The following is a 27,747-nucleotide window of genomic DNA, read 5'->3' on the forward strand; positions in this document are numbered from 1 at the left end:
TTAAACAGCATCGTCAGTCCTGTGGTTTTCAGAGGAAGTGTGTGTGTGTGTGTGTGTGTGTGTGTGTGTGTGTGTGTGTGTGTGTGTGTGTGTGTGTGCGCGTGTGCGTGCGCGTGTGCGTGTGCGTGTGTGTGTCATAATAAAATTATAATCATAATCCAAAAACAATACCCAGGTATTACTTTTACAGTTAATTTCTAAATTTCTTGTGCATTAGGAATTTCACATTTAGGACATTAAATATTACATACGTCTTTCACTGCATGCATTTCCAACCCCTTGATTCAGACTATTGGAAAACTGAAACTGTTTAGATTGTGTCTGTATTACAGTTAAATCTATTTCCATAAATAGGAGCAGCACAGTGTTAATGTTTTGACTACTGGTAAGGGTCATCCATTATCCTTTCTATGGCTCCAAAACATGCAACTTAACTTAAGGACAACTGCAAGCAAAGTACTTTTATTTTATTTTACTGTTTATGTTGAATGAAGGCAGCTTACATTTATTTAGTTTTAACTGCTTAACTGATAAGTCCTATATGAAACCAATACCCTAAAAATGATATCAATCCAGCTGTTTTGAGTAATTTTCTTTCCATGTTAACCTTTAAACACACAGAGGCCGATATATTCCTTTTTATAGGTTCATAGGTTGGTACTAGGCTATCGGCCCTAAGGCCTATGCAAGCCTAGCCATAACAATTCCCTGGAAATTTTTTCCCACAATATTTACTTCTCTGTCTAGCAGGGCGACTGACATGATCCCCGGGGTGAATTTCCTATCTCCCATCCAATCATCAAGGTTCCTTTTGAAGAGGGCCAATGAGGTGCTCTGCTTGACAAGTATGGGCAGTCTATTCAGGAGTATGGGGAGTCTCTGGGTCAGGAACCTCTCCCTCCAGCATGTTTTGTTCATTGTGATGATAAGGTTTAGATCCCTGGAGCGTGTGGCTCTGAGGGATTGGGATTTCTTTAAGTGGAGCACGCCCAACAGCTCAGGGTTTGACATGGCCTTGTATGTTAAGCAGAGATCGCCTCTGAGTAGACGATATGCCACAGAGTATAGCTGGAGTTTTTTTTAGATGGTCAGCATATGGCATCAGCTTTAGGCCTGTGATTCTTTTAGTGAGGTATTTCTGTGGCCTTTCCAGCTGTTGCAGATGTCTTGTGAGGTACATACCAAATGTGACATTATACTCTATAATGGGTCTAATGAGGGATGAGTACAGTGGGACAATGACCTTTTTTCTGGATAAAAAGTCCTTAGTGATGAGGTGTGCCACATAGAAGGATTTCGTGACTGTTGTGGCGATATGGTTATCGAAAGTGAGACCACTGTCCACTTGTGTCCCAAAGTCTTTCATCACACTTTCGATGTTTAGTGTCCTGCCACCTATGTGGTAGTTCATGGGTACATGTTTTTTTCCAAAGGGGATAACTATACATTTTTTGGCATTAAGCTTGAGCCCATGGCTTTGGCACCAGGCATATGTTTCTGTAAGGCCCTTTTATAGAATATTCACATAATTTAAGGACAGTAATACCCCCCAATACATCAGATTCCTTGTGTAAGTACATTTATTCCACAGATAGACATACCCAAAATAATTAAAAACATACAGTAGAGCTGAAACTCCCTGATTAGGAATTGAACCCTTTAACCATTTTTATACCAACCAAATCGCTTATAAACTGGAGACTCTCCTTGGGACCTGCAGGGAACTGCTGTAGCTGTCTTCCGAGAAAGAAGCAAAACAAAACAAGACAATGCAAAATAAATGCATAAGATGAACAATTGGATTTATGGGTCATCTAAAGGCATTTCCTTATTCAGTCATTCACTTTGTTAATGTGCTCAGATCAATTAAAGTCGTAAGATGATATCAGACATCAAACAAATCATGGCACCAAGAAGCAATAAGGACTACTCGCTACCATTTTTATACCAACCAAATCGCTTATAAACTGGAGACTCTCCTTGGGACCTGCAGGGAACTGCTGTAGCTGTCTTCCGAGAAAGAAGCAAAGCAAAACAAGACTATGCAAAATAAATGCATAAGATGGACAATTGGATTTATGGGTCATCTAAAGACATTTCCTCATTCAGTCATTCACTTTGTTAGTTAATGTGCTCAGATCAATTGAAGTCGTAAGATGATATCAGACATCAAACAAATCATGGCACCAAGAAGCAATAAGGACTACTCGCTAGTCCAACACTAGCAGAATAGACAATATTATAAAGAATTCCGCTGGATATCAGACATGCCAATACTAACATAATTTAATGGCACTTCAGGACAGAAATAACAAAGCAAACACTAACTAGACAGACATTTTTTTAAATGCAAGTTTTGAATATAGTGCTGTGCTGGCGTCTATCACAGTTAACATGCTGATGTGTGCTTCACCACCTAACCCGAACCAAGCATTTTTTCCCAGAATGAGGATTTGAGAATTGTCTGATATTGGGAAAAGTGAACCACAGAAAATTAAACAGAAAAGAACTGCAGCAATTTGAAACAAAGTGAAATAAACTGATTTAATGGTGGGAACTGCTGGCACATGAGTGTGTGCATACGCTTGTCTGTATCCGTGTGAGGGTAAGTGTACCATACTACTTGTCAAATGCACAACTTTTACAACTGTCTTAAGAGCTGGAATAAGTAACTGTGAATGATTTTAGATGAATGGGTTAAGAAATGCAGCTGTATGAGCTAGCATTTAATTGACATCAGAATACATGTGGTATTCATTGACACACCTGTCTCTTAAGTTAAGAGTCTTAACATTGACAAATGTCAGTGGTCAACATCTCCATTCAAGTCTCCCTTAGTTACTTAATTCCAGTAGAGTCACTCAGTCCCTGGTGACAGCTCACCTTCTCTTGGTCCCCACTCCTTCAGTCTGTTTCCCTCCCCCCACCCGGGAAAGACTCAGGGGCCGACTGCAGACTCTGTTCTAAAAACTGTTGGGGAATGAGTAGTAGTGTTGATGTGAGCCATTTCAAAGGTTAACTTATTCCCTAGTAGCAGTAACAACATGGTATGTAACCGCCGGCCTTAGGGTTTGAGTTCAAGGGATGTGGGACAGCCTAGCTGTGACATTTGGTGCATGCCTACTTTACGTGCTGGATATTAAAATAACTTTGGAAATTAAATAGTATCGATTTGTGCGAATGCATCTGAATCTGTTTTTCTAGCACAATCAGAGTGCTATTCATACCCCGCTTCTTTGGCGGCTTGAAAATTGGTGGTGTCAAAAGAATTAGCACATACCTCAAAGTAGATCTCTCCAGTAGCAGTAGTTATAAGTCGTTTCAAACGACAATTTGTCCAGCTATTTTTATTTTAAAATTGAACAAGATTGTTTGTCTTCCGACAACAATTACTGACAGCTCTCACCAACGCGCCTAAATTATAAGAGATGCAGTTGGTTGCATCTGATTGCAACCTCCAATCATCTCCGATCTATGTATTTGGCCCATTGGTGACAGGATTCTTCGGAAAGATTGATTGTGACTTCCAAAAAAAGTTGGGCTGGTGCGATTTCCAAAAAAAAAAAAAAATTGAAAAAGGGGCCGGCGTGCACCCCTGCCTAAATCCGCCACTGCGAGGGGAGTTCCTGAGAAATGCAAATAGAATACAGGGAAGTCTGTTGGCATTTGGTGCTGGAAGCAAATAGACCCCTGGATCTAAATGTGAATATTTTTTAAGTGCCAGTATTAAAATTGAGAGCAGCCAGGTTATGACTCCCCTGTTTTATATTGCTACATACTGTTGGATGTAATAGTTTTTTCCTGGGGGTACTTTTACATTATGATTTGCGTATTTGGTGTGTTCTATATAGGGTTTATTTATTGGCACAGGACATTTTTTTAAAAACAGTATTTTTACACGCATATGATAAATTATTTATGGTGTCCCATATTACATGTTCATATTTATTGGTCTTCATCTTTAGCTGTCATATCTGCCTCTGTTATATTTTGGCACATAGTGGGTAGCTAATATAAAATCATTCATAGGTTTATTTTTGTATTATTTTGTTTTTACTGTTAGTAACATAACTATGCACACAGTGCTTTTCATGATGCAAGTATTTAAAATATTTTAAATAAGAATTTTTATTTAATTAATTTGGAGGAAATTATGTCATAATTTATTATTTAGCTGATATTAAAGGTTGGGTTAGCTTCTGAAGAAGTTCTAATGGTAGCATGAAAACGCTGTTGTGGTCATACCTGTCAACCTATTAAAGCAAGAACTGTGGACAAAACCATGAATAAAAGTGGGACAAAGGCCCAAAAATATGGACAATTTTTAAATATTGCTCTTACAAATTTAAAATCTGATAGAATAACAGGTTTTTGTATTAGCATGAATTTTCTGAAGGATATGAAGTCTGAAACTCGGCTGTCTGTCATTATTTTCTAACCGGAATCTGTAATGATTTACTACTAATTTGCTATAAAACCACAAGTATATGAAAAACGGACCAAAAATATGAGACCAAAATTTGTACATTCTGCAAAAATCTGTACAGTTGAGAAGTATGGTTGTGGTTTTAAGCATTAATGATGTGCCTTTTGACTAATAAAGGATTGGTTTTATTTTAATTTGAGTGGTTACGGGAACTTCCCAATACGAACTTTTGATAGTTTGGAGGTGGTTTCTTTGTTCCTTCGCACTGAATTACCTCTGTTTTCTATATGTTCTCATAGTCGAATGAGGATCAAGCTTACAATCACAGTGCAGCAGTTTAAAAAAAAAAGCCAGCTACAGTACAAACCACCAGTGGTACAAGTAAACACAAAAAAAAAAAAAACTGTGGAAGATCACAGCAGAAACATGGCAGAATTAGCACAAAATGTCTTTACTAACTGCTTTCATCAGCATTTAATCACCCAGAAATCAGCCTTTTTAAACATTTAATCCACCCAATAAAAAATGGGAATCAATTAAACAATCAATAATGACTTCATAGTAAAAACTCTTTAAAAATCTTTAAAAATATATGGGTAGTAAATAGCATCATTTTAAGACCTTTAATCTTCTCTCTCTCAAAATCATTTAATATTTACCATGCCATTTAACCGTGAGTGTTTGTCAACCTCTAATTTAATTTCATTTTACCCAGTAGCACAGTCCAACTAAATGGACAGTCATTGTCCATTATTGGGTTGCAGTTCTTGTAATCAAGAACTGCTTTGTTCATGCAGGAGCAGCCATAGGTCAACTGGTGCCCTAGGCAAAAGGGGTCCACGGTGCCCTCCACCACACTACCTTGTGGCCCCCATCCTGGTCTACCTGCACCAAGGAAATACTGGAAAAGTGCCCCTGCTAGACTGGCACCCTAGGCGGTCACCTACTGGGCCTATGCCTAAGGCCGGCTGTGCGATCATGTACTGATTTTGTGGGGCAGTTTGCCAAATGATAATTTAATTGTGAAATGCTGTAGGGTACTCATACTGTATTAACTATAGCATAAGAGCATGTATTCCCTCTGGTCTCTGTTGTGTGGCAGTGGAGTTAGTATGTTTAAGTTAGGGGGTGTAGGTGCTGGGGAGAGCCCCCCCCATGCAAAATATTGGTGATTGTGTTTTTATTCTTCTTTGTTTTCATATTGTTTATTCATATGCATTGGTAAAAGAATGCTATATTTGTTTGTTTTTGTAATTGCACGGTATGTGTGTGTTTGAGTGGTAGATTTTTAAAGGAATGCAGAAAGAAACTGTTTGGTTTCCTTTAGCGATTGTCTGTGTTTCAGCAGTTTGCGTTTTTGGCATTATGTGTCATTGATGTTTTTATTTTCAAGTAAGGGAGTTTGTGATATTATTAAAGAGAATCACATTATTGATATGTTTGAGGGTGCAAAGCATCACTAAGCATATGTCAACTCTTGACAGCCAAGAATGAAGACAAAGCAGTGGGACTCCCAGAATAGAGAACATTCCACCTGAAATGTATAAGACTTTAACCAAATTCGAAAAGAACATTTATCCAAAGTCTGTGGGGAAGGAGAAACATCAGTGCATTTCCAAGTATGCATGTGATATGCCTACTACATTTTGAAAATATAGGCACTTTGTTGCTGATTTGAGGAAAAGGCAGATACTTTTTTGTATTTAGAAAAAAGTTAAGTATTTGGGTTTCTCTCTCACTCTTTTTTGGTGTGAATTGTTTAAAAACTGCCATTTTCTAAGTACATGCACCAGATTCCTGATTTGAGCATTTGTTTTGCAAGAAACCATGGTACATAGTTACATAGTGTAGAATTGTTGAATCTGATCTTCTGGCCATGAGGCTCCTGCATATTAAGTTCTGACCAAACTTTTTGGGAATGCCTGGTTACAAAAACAATTGAAATCATCCATATCTAGTTCTGTGATGCAGAGGGACAGAGCCCTGACTGCAACCCAGGTGAGTGGGGTGTGAGTAGTAGTCTCAGTTCTGTGGAGGGGGGGGGGGCTTAGTGGGCCAGTCATTTTTCCTGGGGGGTGAGGAGGGACATGTACAATCAGGGCCACACTGAGTGAGTGGTGTAATTTCCATGTTAAAGACCAGAGAAATTACCACTCATTTGTCAGGGGGAGGGGCAATGCTGCTGAGAGGAAGTACTTTTTGCAGAAGTGAGGCTATGCACATTGAACATTCCTTCACTGGCACTTTGCCAAATATGTGCGAGGGGTAAGATAGCAAAAAAAAAAATCTTTAGCCACTCCTGATGGTTGCATGAACGATGATCTCTCTCACAGCTGACCCCACCCCAGTGATGGGAAATGAATGGGCCAATTGAGCAGGAGGGGCTGATGATTGACAGCAGTAGCAAAAAGACAGTAAAACAAAAATTCAAACCATTCATTTTTAAATATGATAACATTCAAAATCATGAAAGTTGGCAGTTTAATGCAGAGACTTTAAGAATATCACCCTTTGTGCAATGCACCATCAGTGAACAAGCATCTTCCTGGTTTGCCCCTCAAGTAGGAAAAGAAAGTTCTGTAGCTGATCAGCTGCAGAGTGGGCCTACAAGAATCTCCTCTCAAAATAACTTTTAACTGGCTAGGGACTAGAAAATACACGACATGCATTGCAGAACTGACTACATTTCAACAAATGTCAGCAAAATGGCATTACCATATTTAAAATAATATATATTTTTCCAGATAGCTGGCTCCCCCTGCAGTTTTACTTCTAAGAATGAACCCTTATCTGCTGTACACCATTCTTATGCCTTCTTCTCTCTGTCTCTAGTATATATGTTCTTTCATATTAATGTGTTTTATTACTGCACATTTGCACACTAGTATGTTTGTGCTATCACTTCATCCATTGTCACACGGCTCTCCTTTCTTCTTCCTACTTATGTTGTACCAACTTTCATTTGATTGTTACTGTACTAAGAATAATTTAATAAGGTCCATGCATTCTCACTCAGCTGTTTAAGATCTCCCCAGTGCTGATGTAGTATAGTGCTTTTTTTATTACTAAACTATACTTTCCAGACCTTTGTGTTGCCATACAAGTGCTACCTATTGCTGTTTGTACTTCTCACAATCTACTGTGTTTTGATCTGTGCGTGTGTGTGTGTGTGTGTGTGTGTGTGTGTGTGTGTGTGTGTGTGTGTGTGTGCGCGCGCGCGCGCGCCCATGTGTATTTGTGTGTATGTCCGTGTGTTCTTAAGCGTTAGGCATATATGTTGTAGACTGTTGTAAGCTGTAGACAAGCATATGCTTTAACTGTTGATATGCTTAGTTTCTTAGCCCATGATGTATGTGTTACATTTGGCGTGTAGTAACTGCTGTGTCTTTTAAGTCTTGTTATGTGGTTGGGTGCCCTCCGTAAACAGTCTGCACCCTACAGTGGCTAAATAAGATAACAAAATGTCATAAATTGGTCTCCATCCTCAGTGAAACAAGCTTAAAGACTGAGTAGTAGGATGAATATGATTAATCTCAGATTTTGGACAGAGTTTTAAATTTCAGATTTAGTTTTTAGCCACAGATTGTGGGGAAGCATTCCATTTACCAATTCTCCTATATAATACCATTTTTGGGTTCAGGTTCCTAGGCAGTGAGATGTTTCCCTGTGGTACATTTGGTTGGGGACACATGGCTGAAGTGGTATTCAGCTGCAGAGAAATATGGCTGTTGCAAATTCCCTGTGGGCAAAGAGAAGAATGCAGTACTATGCCCGCAACTTCAATAACCAAATGCACAGGGAAAAATGATCTCTATGGCTTCTAAGGCAAAATGAGGTAGCAGGCAGCAGCAGCAGCAGCATTGTAGTGTCAGTAAAGTGTAGTGCACAGTGGGCAGTGCCTTTATAATTAGTGTGTGTAGACCACTGCCCTCTTCACAGTGTCTAGGGAGCATTATCTAAAATGCATACTGGAGCATAAATGTGACTTCAGTAATTTGCAGACTTTTCTCCATGCTGCACCACACTTCTTCTACATGTTCTAGTTACATAAGCATTTACTGTACATTGAGCACAGCACTCATTACTTCTTCTGCGCTCATGCACTTGGTAATTAAAGCTGTGGGCAGGGCTGTGTGTGAATCTTTTTGCCGACAGGGAATTTGCAACAGCCATATTTCTCTGCATTTGAATGTCACTTGTGCCATGTGTCTACAACCAATTATAACACAAAGACATGGCTTGCTGCCTAGGTGCCTGAACCCATCATTTTCATTATTTTGCTTTGTGAAATTGGCATTTCCTGTGTGTTAAGATGACACATATCTGACTGCTTGCTACTTCTACACTCAGTTTCAAGGAGCAGTGGCAAGTTAAGCCCCCACCAAGTCTCTGTTGGTTAGTTTTACATAATTAACTCTTCAAAGACCATCAACTTGAATTCTCTTAAGACAGATGTGTTTCAACATATAATCTGTCGTGTGTGTGTGTGTGTAGAGACAACATTTTGTGGTTTTGCTCCTGTGAGTGCTGGTCAGTGCACTTGAATGGTGCCTTTCATAGTAATGTGATCTATCATATAGAGCTAAAAGAGCAGCATTGCTTTGCATATGCCAGATATTATTTAAATGAGCAGCCCTTAAGAGTCATCAAGTAGGTCTAAATGCAGATTATGTGATGCTTCTGCAGTGAAAAACAGTGATTTAAGAAAGAGAAGAGACACATTGAAGCTTGAATTTCCATTTTGCCTAAGTTATCAATATTTTTTCAGATGTACTGCTTTTGTACCTGTTGTTGTTTTCGTGCTTGAAGATTCCATAGTCATTGTAGTGATCTTTTTTTTTTTTTTCTTATGATAGATGCAACAGCAGCACATGGACCAGTGGATCGTAGCACTCTGAGCAGTGTACTACGAGATTTGGTGAAACCAGGTGATGAGAATGTACGGGAGATGAACAAGAAACTACAGAATATGTTAGAGGAGCAGTTGACCAAGAACATGCACCTTCAGAAGGTGAGGAAATTGTGTTCTATAACTCTATGCTAAAGCACTTTACAAAAAAACTAAATCTGTGTAAAGGGAAAGGCAGGGAAGAGGGGGAGAAACTATGATTATTTATCGTCTGCTGTCAGAGCAGAATACCTCTTCAGCTAATTTTAGAAATGTCTGTTGCAAAAATTTAAATTGATATTGGGCCAGCATGACCACAGAGACAGGCTTCTGTGGAGAGGCTGCTTTCAGCGCCAGTTATCAATGCGACCTATAGCTTATACTTTAGTAATTTCACGACTTCCTCAGCACTTTCCTAAAATCAGTAAACATGCATACATCAAAAATGTATGGAATGGATTAGATTAAATCAGTTACCATGCCAACTTTTGCATATTTTTACTTTTACAAATCAGGTTGAGGATTACTGAAGTCTTGGACATAACCTCTGAGACATGATTGTGCCTTCCTGTGTGTTGTTCTACCTATGTTAGTGATCTTAGCATGCTTCTTTCTCTGATACTTAAGACTCTCTTTCTGTGACAGACTGCATGACTCAACTCACAAAAGCATCTCTTCCCTTTTCTTATTTTTTGTTCTCCTCTACTTCATCCTATGGCACCCTAGCCCGGTGCCACATGTCCATTAATAGATCTACCTCCCTCCTCATAGTTCCTCCTGGCCTTTATCCATGTAGCTGGGGCAGAAGTATATCTCAAAGAGCATTCTGGGGTTGTCTTGTCATTATACCATCCCGCATGGTGGTTTTTATTTTATGCCTTAACCTGTTTCCCACTCCCCTTTGATCCTTGGTTTCTTTGTGAGGGCAGGCTTGCAATGAGGATGTGCTAACTTATCACCCTACGTCACAGCGAATCAGTCAGAATACCTTTTTTTCCCCATCTTTAAACTATTTCCACACTCACATTTACCTGGCCTCCACCAGGGATCTTTATGTGGGAAATAACCTCTGGACTGCCCTGCCCCATGGGATAGGAACCTGAATTCCTCTCTGCCCCTTCATCATTCATCTTTGCAGATTATCGAACATGAGTCATCTGGGACATACTTAGAACTTTATCCCTTTATGCCACCAGAGTGACACATTCTTTCCAATTTCTACAAGCATTTGCAAAATAGACTTCTTCTTGACTATACTTAAAATTTCTTGAGTACTACAGGGTTTGGATGATTTTTAGCTTTTCTCTGTGCCTTTCACAAGCTGCATATGCTCTGGACTTGACATATAGCTTTCCTGAACCATGTCCTGTTTTTAAACTATAGGCTTCTTTCTTGGCAGGCATTTTAGAGATGCAGTGACCTATTTTTAATGTAGTGTAGCTCAGCAGTATTTATAGAAGAACTAGCCATCAAGTGACACTCTCACTGTTAAGTTTTTCAGAGTTGTTCTTATTGAGGGAATTGCCTGTCCCCTGGCTAACTGTGCTTCTCTGCTTAAGTTGCATGCCTGTAATGGGAGGAGGGTAGTTACCCCACCTCAATTTTTCTTGCCATTGCAGCGGTAAAACATTCAACCAGGTTGAGAATGATGGAATAAAGAACTTGGTCATTATCTACTTGTAATATTTTTTTTGTTTACTTTTTTTCAATTTGAAATCAGTTTTTCTGGTGGGAATGATTTTAAGTCAATTTTAATTGACTTGAATGACTACTACCTCAGGGTTTCTTTTCATATATATTTTTGTGGCTCTAAATAAGCAAGTATGCAAGGCATGTTTTCTTTTTCTGTGGGACAAGACTTGTGCCAGTTCACCAAGATTTTAAGAAAAACTATTCATAGGTGTTTACTAGGCTAATGACCCCAACAGCCTTTTTTAAGCCTAGCCATGCATCCCAAATATCTGACAAGGTGTAGTACCCTTGATAACTGTAAGCAGGGGATGTAAGATCATCCAGGACTAGCTGCTGAATAAACATCAGTGTATCAGAACCCAGTCTTTCTAGTTAAACAAGAAGAAAGAAATGAAAACAATGCACTGTCCCTTTCCAAAACACAAGCAAATTTTCCAAAAGAGTCTTCTATCAGCACTGTGTTCACAAGTAGGCTGATCTTTTAATTGTACTATCATGAGCATTCACTACCAGAGGTATATTTTTTTTAACCAGGAAGAACCTTCTAACTTATTTAAGTGTGCTCTATCATGGATAAACCAGTCCCACAACCAAACTTTATAATCTTTAGAAAAGGACTAATTGTCTGTTTTCATAACAGCAATGACTGTCTTGCTGGGAAACCTACAATAATGAGGCCATCTTTTCTGGTTGCAGGCAGGTCCAAGTTGGTCTTCATTAAAGGAAAAGGATCCCCAATCAGATTTTTCTGTAAAATACAATACAACTATCTTAGAAGAAATTAATTGGTAATCATCCTAGTCCCTAGACATTCACTGACCAGGTCATATAAGCACTTTTGGTTCTGCTGAAGTCTTGGTCACAAGGAATTTTGTTCATGGCCTCTTTGACTATTCATGGATTCTTACCTCCTGAAAATGAGCACCTGTCCAACAAGGACAGTAAGGAAGATATGGAAGCATCCTGTGTGGGTAAAACTAAGTGGATAAGGGCAGTAATATTCATTTTGATACCCATAAAGACAAGTGACCTTATTCTCAAATAAGCCTTTCAGGTGATCATGATGCAGTCCAGCATCCCTTCCTGTCAGAAAGGAGACATGATATGGACTTTGAAACTCCAGGTGCCTGCCTCTACATCAAGATAGTGAAGATGTCTAGGGAGTGTCTACATTTCTCAGTAGGAGCAAGTCATTACAGTTCCAGCTCTGCCATTAGTTTCACTTTATCCTTCACTTTGCAACCATGGACATATGTCTGGTGAACAGTGAACCAGATGCTGCAAGGTGTGAAGATGTTTCCTTTCCTGGGTGACTCGCTGCTAGCTACTTCATCTCAGAACAGGCTGGTGTCTGCCTTAAAAGAGCTCCACAGTCTCATTCAGTCCAACAGAATTTCATTGAACACTGTGAAGTTCTAGTCAGAGCCCTCATAGGTAAACTTTTTTAAGGTTGATCTTTGGACACTTTATGGATTGAGCGTCTCCCTACAGACAGGATATTTCTATTACAGAACTTTGCTTCACAAATTGTACAGTCTTAGTAATGACATTCAAATGCATTCCAAATTCCCACCCTACAGTGGAGGTGGTCACCATGGGCACTTGTGCTCTAGGGAGGGGAAGACATTATCTAATGCAGACCCTCTAAGGTGTATGGTCATACTCACAGACTACTACTTCACACATTAGTGTTTTGGAGATGAGGACAGTCTTCCTCACCTTTCAAACTTTCATGACTCTCTGGTGTAGGGTGTGATATCCATCTGCACCACCAGTGTAGCAGTACTGAGGGTGCAGGAATGAAGTACTTCAGAAAATAACTTTGAGTGCTAGCCACATTTTTATAAAGGCGAGATCTCTAGTGGGCAGGCTCAGCATTGCTTGCTGATACCTCATAAAGGGTCCTACAGACAATCAATGACACAGAAGCTATTCCATTGAGGAGAAGCCTTGCTGTTTCCTGTTTATATGCAAAACCAAAACCAAGTGCAGCAAATTCCTTACCCTGATCCTTCCTCTGGGGGGGAATGTCCCAAGAGTACAGTCATCCACAAATAGTCCCTAGCACTCCTTTACACTTTACCCATTTTCTCTTATTCTGAAGTTCATTGAGAAACTTAGCCCCTTTTGACCTCAATAAGTTTGTTTCCCCTTGCTCAAGACTCATTTTCTAAAGAGGCGTCTGCATCTTATGACATTGATTCCTGCTTGACCCTTCCCTGTGGAAGCCAATATCCAGATCTGCATTCCGTCTGAGTAACTGCATGGTTTCTCCAAATCCACTAATGGCCAGAGACTTTGCACAAGCATCTAGGGTAATCTAGATTCTTACTTCTGCCCAGACTGGGTTACTTCTGCTTTTCAGGTGGTCACAGTACAATCCTTTTTTCTCTTCCTGTTAGAAAGAGACAGAATGAGGACTTTGGAACTCGAAGTGCCTTCCACCACATCAATATTGTGAAGAAGTCTGTTTTTTTAATCAAAAGATTAAAGGTCTTAAATCCATCCACTGTTGTGATAGGTTAGACCAACTCTCCTTATACTCAGTCTACCATCTGCTCTGAGCTGACCTATGTCTCATTTTCAAGCCATGAAAGACCCAACTCTGTTTCATCCCCTATTGAGTGAGATTTCTTCCTTCCACAGCCATAACTATGGTAAGGCAAAGAATGCAGCTGTCTCTGGCACAAGTTGTCAGGGGACTTGATTGTCAGTTGTAAATGGGGTGCAAGTGCAGTACCAGGATTCATACAAGAAGCCTCAGATGACAGTTCAGTTTTCACCTTCTTTATTTAATGTTGTTACTATATTTGCAAGGTCAAAGTGCTAATAACTGTGGTCTACAGCTTTGGAATGTCTTTTATTGGGGGAATTATAGCACTTATCCCTGCAGTACTCCACTAGATATAATTTTTTGTTTAGCGAGGGTACCATCAATATTCAGTACTTGTGATCTGTTGGACAATCCGTTATCAATCCAGCAGTCAATGTACCGGTTTATATTAAGTGTGTCTATCTTTTCATTAATACCAGCATGGAGACAGTGCCTGAAGACTTGAGCAGGTCAGAATAAACAACGGACATAGAGTGACTGCTGTCCACAGCCTTTGTAACCTTTTCAAAGAGGTTTACTATGTTCAGGAGACAAGACCAACCCTTTACAAAAGCAAACTGCTTGGGACCTAGATCAGTTAAGTTGCCTATGTCTGTGTAAGTGAGTTATGCTGTGACACATTCTGTGGCTGTGCATCTAGTTATGGTGAGGCTGATGAGCCTATCATTACTTGTGTCTGTAAGGGGGGCCACCCTTGTGTAGGGGAATCACAGTGGTTGCTCCCCAGGCATCAGGGAAAACCCTGTTGATAGGCTGAGGTTGAATAGTTTACATAGAGGCATGAGTAGTACATTCTTGTCCCTGATAAGAATGCAGATTGGTATGTTATCTGTTCTGCTTTTGCCTTTGATAGAGATTCTAAAACTTGTTCAAGATAATTACAGGGTTAAGAAAATTTTTATGTATACTGTGTTGGTAACAATTTAGGTAGAGTAAAGTTAACACCATATATTTCCTGCTAATACATTAGCTATATCCTTTGGGTTGGAATGTTTGATATTATTTATTATTTAACATTTGTTTACCAGGATAGTCCAACAACAAGTGTCCATTTTCAGCAGAGTCCTGGGGAAGACATTACAGAGTAGTAGCATACAGATGGTAGACTTTACAGCTGTTAGCATACAATAAGAGGATATTCCCTCTTTTGGTTAAAAATACAAGTGTACAGAATATACATTGAGAGTAGATAAGAACCTGGTAGAACATTGCAAGATATTTCATAATTAAGAGTATATAAATGTTTAAGTTTTCCATATGTACATTCAAGCAAATATACATGTAAGAGTATACATACATATATATGCATACACACACACACACACACACACATATATATATATATATATATATATATATATATATATATATATATATATATACATATATATATATATACATATACACACACACACACATATATATATATATATATATATATATATATATATATATATATGTCTAGGGTGATTAGCTTGTGGTCGGATCTCACCAACGAGGAATTGACCTCTGGTGTGGAACACCAGTTGCCCATGCTGGTAATGACCAGGTCTAGGATATTGCTGCCCCTGGTGGGGGTTATGGATAAGTTGATCTAAGGCATTGGAATTTATGAATTCTGGAAAACGTTGAGCACAAGAGTTGGTGCATGAGTAATTTTCCCAGTTAATGGTGGGGTAGTTGAAATCGCCCATTGTTAGGGAGTTAGGTTGTACACTAATATTTTCCAGTGTATCAAGAAATGAGCAGTGGGAATCCTGGGGCATGGTGGGGGATATGTAGCAAGCTACAATTTGCATCCCTGGGATTCCACTCGTGCCCTGCTGGACAGGGGCATTGGATGCTGGTTTGTGTATGCATGGGGTAAACTTTTGACTAGGTTTATAAGGGCCTCAGGGCCAATAGCCTAGTAACTTCCTATGATCTTATATATATACACACACACACACACACATACATACATGCATACACACACACACACACACACACACTCATATATAGGTTATTGCCCACACATGGATAGGTATAGTTAGATGGTGGAGGTTGGAGTTTGTGTTGTCCATATTATGGATGAGCTCAGTGCGTTTGTTGAACGTTATTCCTTAATTTCCTGACATAAGTGAAGAAAGATTTGTAGTTTACTTTTTTCTATTAGTAGCAACTTTAAGTTCATACTGTGCTATACATTTTCTTATTGTGCTCTTAAGTTCCTTGCTGGCATGTTTCTATATAGTTTTGAGGTAGAGAGATGTGGATTTCTTATAACATTTCATTCTTTTTTTTAATTTCTTTTGCCGTTTATTAATATGGGAATTACATCAATGAGATTTGTTGCTGAAGTTGCTATTATTCTTAGGGCTGATGGGTGGATGATGCATTTTCTCAGTTTTAGCCAAAAAAGTTTTCTGTTTGCAATTTTTAACTTGTTTTGGGACCTTAGTCATGTAGCTTCATTTGCATTTGTGGGAGAATTGTGATTTACTGCAAGATCAGAGCATCATTTTTACATTATACTGCACATATCTTTATAAGTAGAATTACTTGTAAAAGCTCTCTGTTTATATTTTGCACTTAATCTGGTGTTGTAGTTTCATTTGCAGCTGTGGGAGAATTGTTAACCACTGCATGATCTGAACCTCTTTAGTCATTTATTACTGTATTTTTCCATAAAGAGTGTTTTTGGTAGATCTGCCTAGTATGGTCCCTTAGACTGTAGTGTGTATTGCAGTTATGGCAGTATTGTAATTTTTGCTGAAGGATTTTTTTTCTTCTATAGCTGTTTTCATTCCAGTTCTGCTGCTAGAGTCTTCATCATTTGCTTGCTTAAAGTTGCATTCCTGCGCCTTTCTGTTTGTTAATATTGCCACTGTTTTGCCCTATTCTTGTCTGCCCCTGCCTCCACTGACACATTAAATATTGCTGTTCCTGCTGCTCCCTACTATTTGTACACAAATTGCAATTTTCCCTGCCTCCACTGCAAAAGTTAAAGTTTCTGAAATTCTAACCTATCTGATGTCCTTGACCTGTAGCTCATAGTCTTAGGACAAAGAGAGTTAGGACATGCTTCAAGTTGTGAAGTCACAGAGCTCCACTACTGATGTTATTTAATTAGATCCCTGCTTAGCTAGTCTTCTGTAACCAGCACAAAGCTGTGCCCCTCCAGGGTCTTTTATTTAAGACTCTGAGAAGTGCAGAAAGCCCTGAACTGTGAGAAATGATTTTTTCATCAAAAATAGAGTAGAAGAAAAGAAAAACAAAGAAAAAAAGTTGTGCTGAGCTGTGGTCAGTGCTCTGCCACTGCTGGACTTGTTCTAAAGTGAGTTGTCTGCGCAAGAGCTGTCTTTTCAGTATAAGATACCTGCAAAATCAGTGCAACCATAGAAATCCAATGCTGAGGTTCAAATAACCTGCACAAAATGCAAATAAGCACACCTTGATATGCAATACACCCTTGACCAAATAACTAGCGATTTCCCATGCCTTGGTAGTAAGTCCACCCAAATAGTATCTTAAACCGAACTTCAAGCAGCTATAGTCACCCCTGACCCCCCCCCCAAGTCATTCCTGTCAAAACCATGGACCAGCACTTTCATACAACTTCTGTAGCTAGCCAGCCTGATTGAAATAGATATCATGAGGCAGTGTAAGAAATGTTTCATGCTGTCTGATGATCATCTACTACTCAAACAGCATAAGAAAGCATATGAGTGATATACATATAGAATATCCTTGTTGGCAAAAAGGCTATTCACAAGAAACTCAGACACTGAAACAGTCAGCAGCATACCACACATCACACCTAACCAAGGTTATCACAATACACATAATCAATCATATGCTGAGGTTCTAAAGATTAACTTGCCTAAACATCAAAAACCTCCAGAACACAACACAATCACAAAGCACATTCAGCTTACCACCTGACATAGAACACTGAGTCCCAAAGTCATGGATGCACAGCATATAAGGCAGGCATCTACTCACCTAAACATTCTAGTTATAAGTGACTCCATTGTGAATCCTACAGATGTACCTCTTACCAGGCTTATCTGGAGGAAAATAGTTTTTTATTCAGGCATGTCCAAGGGTCAGCTCCCAGTGTTCTCTCCTGTCTATCTGATGAATCTGGACATCTTGAGGCAATGTAGATGCACTTATCTAGCCAAACTGGAGGTAAAGCTCTCTCCAACCAAGACTGAACTTGACAGTCATGAGGAGAAGGTAAACATTTGCACCACATCTCACTCATCACATAGTCTCACTAAATCTACACCACCAAAATCCACACATAGTAACACAAAAACATTTGCGGAGGCTCTCAATAATAATCTGTCTAAGCAACAGAGACCTCCAAAGGAGAAACGCAAGCAACCTCCATCCCCAACACAACCCAAATGACACACAGCCCACAGACTCTGTGTGCCACTCAACCACAGCCAATAAGGCAAAACAATGTACCCAACACACTAGTCATAGGTGAGACTATAGTCAGGCACAGTGATGTCCCACTCACCAGGCTAAACAAGGAGAAGGTTACTGTCAGCTGGTTGTCGGGTGCCAGGATCCGCCACATAACCCATGCACTCAGTTCACTCCACAACAAGTACAAATGTGACTCTCTCATTGTCCATGTTGGTGTGAATGACCTGAGACATATCTCCCTGGACTACATGAAAAGAGACATGGAAGAGCTCTCTGATCTTGTAGCCCATGCAGGTATGACCCTAGCCCTGAGTAGCATTCTGCCATCGCCCCGAATGATACTGCAGTACAAGGACAAAATGATTGACTTCAACAATTGGCTAAGGTTCTGGTGTCATTCTAAGGGGATCCAGTATCTGTCTGCTTGGGATGACAATGGTCGACAGACCACAATGCTTTGCCACAGATGGCCTGCACCTGTTGCCCCTGGGATTCCGGATACTGGCTAAGGCTCTTGCTGCCCCTATAGTGCCTTTTTTAGGCAAGGTTCAAATAAATTCACCACTGTAACAGGAACAGGCAAGTAAAAACTGAGGGTAATGCTACTCAATGCTAGAAGTCTAAATCTCAAAATGCACTCACTCGAGGCACTCCTTAAAATGGAGAACATTGATATCTGTGTTGTGACTGAGACCTAGTTCAAGGCTCCAGAGAGCACCCCTGCACTACCAGGCTATAACTCATGCCACCCTTTTCGGCCATGTTGCCTGGGACGAAACACCAAAGGCGGAGATGTGTCCATATTCATTAAGGATATCCACACCTCCAGGCTAGTTGCTCAGCATAATGCATCCAAGGTTATCCAAGTGCAACTAATTCTGGGCAAAACAGCAGTCCAAATTTTAGCTTGCTACAGATCCCCCCACCATGCCCCAGGTTTCCCACTCCTCTTTTCTTGATGTACTGGAAAATATTAGGGTTCAACCAAACACCCTAATAATGGGCAACTTCAGCTACCCCACCATTAACTGGGAAAACTACTTGTGTATCACCTCCTTAGCTCAACACTTTCTGGATTTCATAAACTCCAGTGCTCTGGATCAACTTATCCACACCCCCACTAGGGGCAACAATATTCTAGATATGAACAATATCATTACCAACATGAGTGACTGGTGTTCCACACCTGAAGTCAACTCCTCGTTGGTCCAATCCGACCATAAGCTAATCACCCTTGATATCCACATCCCGCCCCCACCCCCCATTAAGGAAAGCACAATAAAAAATTTCTCCAAAGGCAACTTCACGGTTCTTAAGACAGAAGTGATGAACTTCATGACACCCATGCAGATGGACAATACAGTTACAACTGCTGAATCCTACACAAATGCACTCTATAAGCACTGACACCAGTGCATGGATCATGTTATCCCAAACAGAACCAAGGCACTATCCTCCAAAAAAAAGGAAGCCAATATGGTGGTCCCCTGCCATAAACAAACTGTACAACAGAAGGAAGAAACTGCTGCAAAAGAGAGTAAAATCCCATGAGTGGAGGAGCTCCCTGGTTAGCCTCAGTAAGAAGCTGAGATCCCTTATAAGATCCTCCAAAGCTAGCTACGAAAACAAAATCCACACTAATTCTAAGGACAACCACAAAGCATTCTATAGCTATGTCAAGAATCTGGATGGCAACACACAGATCTGCTCTGAGTTACAGCACAAAGGCACAAAAATTACAGAACCAACTGATATTGCCAACATCCTGGCAGATAGGTTCAGTGCTAACTCTACCCTCCCAACCCCTAAAGGGCCCATATCTATACAGGAAGAATGCAGAGTCCCTGTAATCACAACTACGCAGGTAAAAGCTGCACTTTCTAAAGCCAAAAACGCAGCATCCATGGGACCGGACAACATCCCAGGCTGTGTTTTACACGAATTTCAGAACAAACTGGCTCCCCACTTAAGCACCATGTTCAGTAATAGCCTTGCATCAGGCTTTGTGCCTTCTGAATGGTGCACAGCAACAGTTATCCCACTCCACAAAGGGGGAGCCATCACTGATTCCGGGAACTCTCGACCTATTAGCTTGACGAGCCTGGCCTGCAAGGCCATGGAACGTATCATCATGGAACTCATAAACAAAGACATTGGTAACCTCCAAACTCTGGATCCCACCCAGTTCAGGTTTGTGAAAGGCAGATCATGCCTCCTGAACCTGATCGACTTCTATGAGGCAGTCACCAAAGCCATAAATGAGGGTAAGGTTGTTCACACAGCCTATCTTGACCTCGCCATGGCTTTTGACACCATCCCCCATTCTGGAATTATAGCTAAACTCACTAAACTAGGTATAAATCCCTATGCCACAAGATGGGTTGCTAATTGGCTCACTGACAGAACCAACACTGTAAAAGTTGCAGACTCCAAATCTGACCTCAAAGCAGTGACAAGTGGAGTACCACAGGGTTTCGTCCTGGGACCTCTCATGTTTGATATCTACTTCTCTGAAGTACAGGCTAACACAGAAGGCCTCTGGCTAACGAAGTTTACAGATGACTGCAAACTAGGAGCCATAGTCAGGTCCCCAAATGATGTGGACATCCTACAGAAGGGCCTCGCTGAAACAGATGCCTGATGTCAGAGCCATGGCCTCAAGCTCAATGCCAAAAGTGCAGTGTCATCCCCTTTGCTAAAAACTCTGTACCCATGAACTACCAGATAGGCAGCAATCTACTTAACACCGAATGTGTGATAAGAGACCTTGGGACCCAGGTGGACAGTAGTCTCTCCTTTGATAGGCACATCACCACAGTAGTCAGGAAGTCCTTCTACGTGGCACATCTCATCTTGAAAGGGTTTTCATCCAGGAAAAAAGAGGTCATTGTTCCCCTGTACTCAACACTCATTAGACCCATTATAGAGTACAACACCCCTTTTGGAATGTACCTCACAAGACATCTGCAGCAGCTGGAAAGGCCATAGAAGTACCTCACAAAGAGGATTACTGGTCTCAAACAAATGCCCTACACTGACCGCCTCAAAAAACTCCAGCTTTACTCCGTAGTATATCGCCTACTCTGAGTTGATCTCTGCCTAACATATAAAGCTATGTCAAACCCAGAGCTGTTGAACATGCTACACCTAAAGAAGTCCCAATCCCTCCGAGCTACATGCTCTAGGGACCTAAACCTTGTCACCACCATAAACAGGACATGCTGGAGGGATAGATTCCTGTCCCAGAGACTTCCCATACTCTGGAACAGGCTACCCATCTATGTCAAGCAAAGTTCTTCATTAGCACTCTTCAAGGAAAATCTTGATGAATGGATGGAAAATAGGAAATGCACCCCGGGGATCACTTCTGTGTCTCTGCTCGACAGTGGCAAAGGAAAATAACTTTCTTGGGTGGCGTAAGCCAGAGAACCTTGTTGGTTAGGCTTACGTAGGCCCTTGGGCTGATAGCCTAGTACCTACCTATGAAAGGAAAGAGTGAAGGTTAGTTGCTTGTCTGTTGCCAGGATCCGTCAGAACACACACACACACACACACACACACACACACACACACACACACACACACACAATTCCTAAAACAAGAAGTACCAGTATGACTTTGATGTAGTACATGTGGATATCAATCACTTGAGATGTACGTCTTTGAACTATATGGAGAGAGACTTGTTGGAATTCTCAATCTGTCCCAAAAAGGTCTGAGCCTAGCATTGTGCAGCATTCTACATTCTCCAAGGATGATTCCACACTATGAGAAAAAAATAATTTACTTCAGTAACTGGCTAATTTTTTTTTTTTTTTTTTTTGCGTCATTCAAAGGGGGTCCAGTATTTGTCAGCCCAGGTGAATATGATTGACAGACCATGCTCCTTCACTAAGGATGGCCTGCATATGTCCCCTATAAGGCTTTGTTTATTGGCAAAGACATTGTCCAGCCCCATGGTGCCTTTTTAGGCAATGTCATCCTGAGAAACTTACCAATAAAACAAAGCAAAAGAAAATATGAAGATGTTACTCCTCAGTGCTAGGGGCCTAAACAAGAAACTCTACTTCCTACAAGATCTCTTCATGCTGGAGGATGTAGACATCTCTGTAGTGACTGAGGCATGGTTTAAAACGGCAGAGAGCATTCCATCTGTGTAGGATTATAACTGTTTCCGCACATTTAGACTAGTTACTACACAGGTGGGAAAAAGGTTGAGGTATCTCAATTTTCATCCTGAAGAAACTTGCATCAGGTTTGGTAAAGCAGCAGGATGCACTAGAGCTATGTCCAATTAACCATTAGAAAGGTTCTATGCCATATATTAACTAGCTATAGAACTCCTATGACCTAAGAAAGCCATAGCACCTGTCTACAGGAACTGGAATCACTCAGTATTAAACCCAATACCATTTTCCTGAGTGATCTAAACTATCCAGCTTTAGAGTGGGAAACCCACACTGCCACTAGTGCACAAGCACTGAGATATCTACATTTTGTCACTACATATGATCTTGAACAGTTAGTTTGAGTACTTACTGGGAGTGGACAACATCTTGGATCTAGTCCTTACTGATATAATGGGGGGGGGGGGCATTTTGCACCACCCTTTTCATATGTTTGTCACTTGTTGTGTCTAACCATAAAGCCGTCTCCTTTGAAATAAAACTGAAACCAGAGACCCCATCCACTCAAGGTACCTTTAGAAATTTCTGTAAAACAAGCTACCTGCTCCTAAGTGATAAATTGGAAATCATCAGATTCTCACTAAACCAAATTAACTACGCTGAATATACAGAAACTTACACTACTACCCTATACCAGCATGTTCCCTGTAGGAACAAGCAGAAGGCAAACCTCATAAACAAACCCCATTGGTGGAATCATAATATCAACAAGCTGTACAATAAAAGGAAGAGAATTTTGACCAAAAGAGTAATTCCCAGAATGCTAGAGTTGTCATCAGTGAAATAAGCAACTCAGGAGCATAGTAAAATCCACCAAACCAAGTCTGAGGTAAACTAGCTACCCAAGCCAGAGGCAAAGGCTTCTCTTAGTTGTGTTTGTAATCTCAGAAGCACAATGCAGCAATGGTTTGAGCTGATTGTGAACAATGTTACCTATACTGAGACTGAAGATAAAGCTTACCCACTGGCTTATAAATTCAGGTCAAACTTTACCCCTCTCTCCCCTCTGTCAATCCTACAGGATACATCTGAAACTGCCTTGCCTCCAGCTATCAAAGAAGACTAAGCCCTGATGGTGCTTTCAGAAGCTAAACGTACGTAATCAATGGGTCCTGGCAATATCCTTGAATGTATCTCAAATAGCATGAAGCACAATTTAGTCCCCCCCCCCCCCCAGCAGCACTGTTCAACGTCAGCCTCCACACAACTTTTGTACCTAGTAAATGGAGAACAGCTGCATCCCTTTACATGCATATGAGAGGACCTTCCACAGACTCACAAGTCTGAAAAGCCTCATATGTAAAAGTATGGAAAGATTTATTATGGAACTAATCAGTAAGGACATTGGAAAACATCCAAATACCATGCTTACTCATCCTGGTGGACTTCTTTGAAAAGGTCACCAAAACACTGCAGTTCATACCACATATCTTGACCTGGCCATTGCTTTTGACACAATTCCCCACTCAAGCATTGTACAAAAGCTAAATAAATCCCTATGTCTCTCACTATATTGTCAACTGGCTCACAGAGAGGATGCAGGAGATCAAAATAAGTAAAGATACCTCCACAGAGAGACCAGTCACCAATGAAGTTTCCTCCCAGGTTTGGTGCTGGTACCCCTCCTGTTTGTCATCTACTGCTGTGAAGTAAAAGCCCATACCGAAGGGCTCTGACTAATTTTGCAGATTATTGCAATCTTGAAACAGTTATTGAATCTCCAGATGACTTGCACGTCAGCAGGATAGGCCCACATTTCCTTCTGTGATGAAGGCACTCCCTTGTGAATACATGAGTGACACCATGATCACAAAACAGGCTGATTATCAGTCAGTGAAAGGAGGCTTAAGCTTGCACCATTCATAATGGTGTACATAACAAACATTTCAATAAACACATTTAAGAAAAGCTGTGCTTTGGCCACATTGGTATCTTCCTCCCATGACTCTTGCCCTTCATGAAAGTGGCATTTCAGTAACGTGTGCCATAGGGACAGTCTGTCCCTGTAGGGAGAGGGCTGATATTCAGTTTTTCCATTATCATAAGAGGGGAATGAATGGATCCATAGAGGAGGAAGAAAGTAAAAATCAGTCACTGAATTAAAGCCCCTCCCCCAGAAGAAAAACAAAAGGTAAAGTTAAAATGTAAGGGAAGCATGTTTTTAATAGATTTTGTTATGGCTGAATAAGCATCACATGCAGGTTTGATGCTAGAAGATCAGAAGGCTATGAGATCTATTCCCAAAAACGTGGCTATGTTTTCTAGGGTTGTCACTATAGTGCAGCGTAAAGGGGCTGATGCAGTCCTGAGGTACATTCCTTTTAATGAGACAGTAGAGTTTGTCTACCTCATTTGATAGTAGCGCAGATTGAAGTACAAGATATCACAGCACTTACTCAAAAGAACAGAGGAATTTCCTCACTGGCATGGCTAAATTTCCCATAGTCTGTCGGAATACTACCTCAGGTCTCTCTTGAAAATAGGCCATGTTTGGTGAAGCTAGCTCATTCAACAAAAGTAAATAAATAATATATGATAAAACATAAGAAAAAATAAATTATCAACTAATTAACACAGTGAGCAATGTAAAAAAAAAAATCTCTGAACTTTAGTAATGAAGTTTGTTAGTATATGCTGTGTTTGAATAGTCTGTATAAACCAAAGAAGATTTGGAAGGTGTAATAGTGTGTTTCTTTTTATCATCGTGGAAGTTAGACCTGGTTGAGTGACTCAGACATAGTTTTCCACTTTGTGGGTAGAAGATATGGTATACAAGGCACATTTCTACAGGATGTCTTACATTGGGATCTCACTGTCCTAATTCCTAAATTATACATTTGCCCAGTAAATTTTGTATGTGGTTAATAAAATGTTAAGTTATTAAGGTGGTGAGGTGTTTTGGTTCATCACCCTATTTCTGTCACATGTTTAGCACGTGCAGGGAACATTCTGCTTTGTCTAGAGCTCTTCAATAGTGTTCTTCCAAACTGTGGTCTAAATGTGCCTGTTATCAGGCTCATCTCTTTTGGTTAACATAACTGTTCTAGCCAAGCTGAACCTTTAAGCCAAGTGGTTTGGATTATGACTAGAGATCCTGGCCAAGGTCAGTTCATACTAGTTATGGCCAAGTAAGCAGTCTGCTCAGACAAAGCATGTGGTATTGTGCCATAAATAATAAAGATATATTATTGTTGTTATAACGTGCAGTAACCTTGCTGTTTTTTTCTCTAGAGTCAACCCAAACCCTCTCTCTTTTCCAGATTGTCTTTAAGTGAAACGTTTGTGGTTTCCTCACCTCAATGAATTGTGCAGCTTATCTCATTTTTTTTTGCCCAGTGGTCATTCATTGATGGGTATTTGAAGGTAGGCTGCATTCTAATGGGGATACTTGAAAGTGATGTTACACGCATTACTTTGATGGCAGCCCTGGTGAGATTGCATCATTAACTTAAACCTTTAAGGGAGAGGGGTGTCACCATAGATTAGTAATGATTTGATGTACTTGTCAGGCAGGAAGCACGGCAAATGTTTACCATTATCATGGTTCCATACACACTTGCTATGCAGACAAGCAGGTAGAAAAGGAGAGGTAAGGCATGGCATCTTATGGGGATGTGCTAATGAAAAAATATTAAATGAACTTAAATAGTTGACATGCTTCAGTGTTTGTATTTTCTTTAGAAAAATCCAAACCTTTTTTCTATTTCTCATAGTAAAATTTTTGATTTCCTCATAAAACAGGATTGCATACAATCATTAAATAATGTCAGTAACTGTGAGGCTGGAGAAAAGGAAAGTTTGTAAGTAATATGGAGTACTTTTTCTAAGGAAAGTGTGTTGAGGTCATAGTGAAGGTTAACATAATTTGGGGTTTAAGCATATGCGATTAAGCCAGATAAATGTAAATATATTTTTGGGTCAGAACTCTCAATTCTACGCTTTCATTGCACTTAAGGTGAGCAGTCTTGTTACTCCAGAGTAAGTGACTGCCTTCAACTAATCCTCTGCCTGCACTCGGGCCATGACCATTTACCAGTATGTCTTGTGTCATTGTCCATTATATCTATTTATAGTGAGAGTGACAGTGTCATAGTGGCAAGGATTAAAACTCTCAGGGGTTTCACAAACAAGGACACAAGTGTGTAGGTTTCCCCTTGTTGGACATACAGTGTACAACACCTTCAGTCTTTGTGTTGTGCAGTATATTTAACCACTTTCAAGGATCTTTTTGCATTAACTACCTCCAAGGCTGTCCCACAGGAAGAGAAATATGATGTGCTACTTCATACTTCCCTGAGAAATATGGTGAGTGTGTCAGGGAGCTCATCAGTGTACTGTTGTTGACAGTCCATGTTGAATCACCACATACTTGATTAAACAGTGCGACTTAAATGAAGGAAGGGCAGTATCATAAAGTGGGCATGGTATAGCTGGGGCAGGGCTACTTGAGGGAAAAAGGTTAGTGGAATGAATAGTAATTTCGAAGCTGGCAGTACCAGCTTGACAAACCTAATTGTATCCCTTGATGTTATGTAGTCCTATCTCGCCTCCATTATTACGTGTGTGTGTGTATGGTTCGGAGCTGATCCTCGGCTCCGACTCGGCTGCTTAGAAAGCCTGAAAACTTCTGATTGGCTTATGGCTAGTAGGTATCCCATGGTGCATGCACACATTCCCCAGATCTCGTTTTCCGTGTCTTCAGTCGGAAGCTTCTTTTGGTTGGCCATGGCTAAGTGATTTAGTTTTTTATTATTACTGCTTATTAAGAGGTTTTTTTTTTGCTTCGTGTGAAGTGTTATTCTGATTGCTGACAGTTTTATTGTGATACCGATTTGTGTCTTTAACCGGATTTGACTTACTGCTGTTTTAAAAATTCTTGGGCCTGTTGGCCATTTGTGTGTGGTTCCCATGAGTGTGTGTGCTTTTAGACTAGACCGTTTAACTTAGAGGTGCTAGTTTGTTCCCTTTTCTTTCTTGCACTAGGTTCGTTTAAGTTAGAAAACTTAGTAAAACCCCTTTTTTATTTTTGTTGTGGGTGTTAGGGCTAAGTTAGAGGATCTAGTTCCTCTCCTGTTGTGTGAGTGTGTTGGTTTTTTCTCTACTGCCATTATTTCCAAGGAACACAAAGAACATAAACAGTCAGGGTTTAAAAAGTGTACTAAATGTTCTCAAAAAGTGTCCATCACTGATGGACATATCGTCTGTGTGTACTGCTTAGGGGCCATACATCTTCAAGAAACTTGTCTCTTTTGTCATTCCTTTAGCCCTAGAGTACTCCCGGAATGGAAGAATAAGCTGATTCTAAAAGGCTTGTTAAAACCTTCCTTTAAGGAACACCTAGCCAGTTCTTCCTCCTCTGCTAGGTCGCAATGTTCTAGAAAGGATAAGGGCAAGACCTCTAAAAGGCCTTCTCCAGCCTCAGCTTCTGTCTCTGAACCTCCACAGAAGTTACCAAAATGGAAGTTGGCCTCTGTCTCTTCGGCTCCACAGTCTTCGGAGCCGATTGAAATTCCGGACA

At 40.3% G+C, this 27,747-nt stretch overlaps 1 protein-coding gene across 3 annotated transcripts in view; it reads left to right on the forward strand.

The window, feature by feature from the left end:
- The window catches only part of GRIPAP1 (GRIP1 associated protein 1), a 2,851,684-nt gene that overhangs the window by 2,611,980 nt on the left and 211,957 nt on the right, over positions 1-27,747 (forward strand). For all 3 annotated transcript variants that reach the window (XM_044080007.1, XM_044080009.1, XM_044080008.1), the window contains one exon: positions 9,283-9,437. In XM_044080007.1, coding sequence (XP_043935942.1) covers positions 9,283-9,437 — 155 coding nt within the window. The remainder of the gene's footprint in view (positions 1-9,282; positions 9,438-27,747) is intronic.

This window comes from Protopterus annectens, chromosome 8.part0 (assembly GCF_019279795.1).
Source record: "Protopterus annectens isolate FY-2018-M chromosome 8.part0, PAN1.0, whole genome shotgun sequence".
NCBI lineage: Eukaryota > Metazoa > Chordata > Ceratodontiformes > Protopteridae > Protopterus > Protopterus annectens.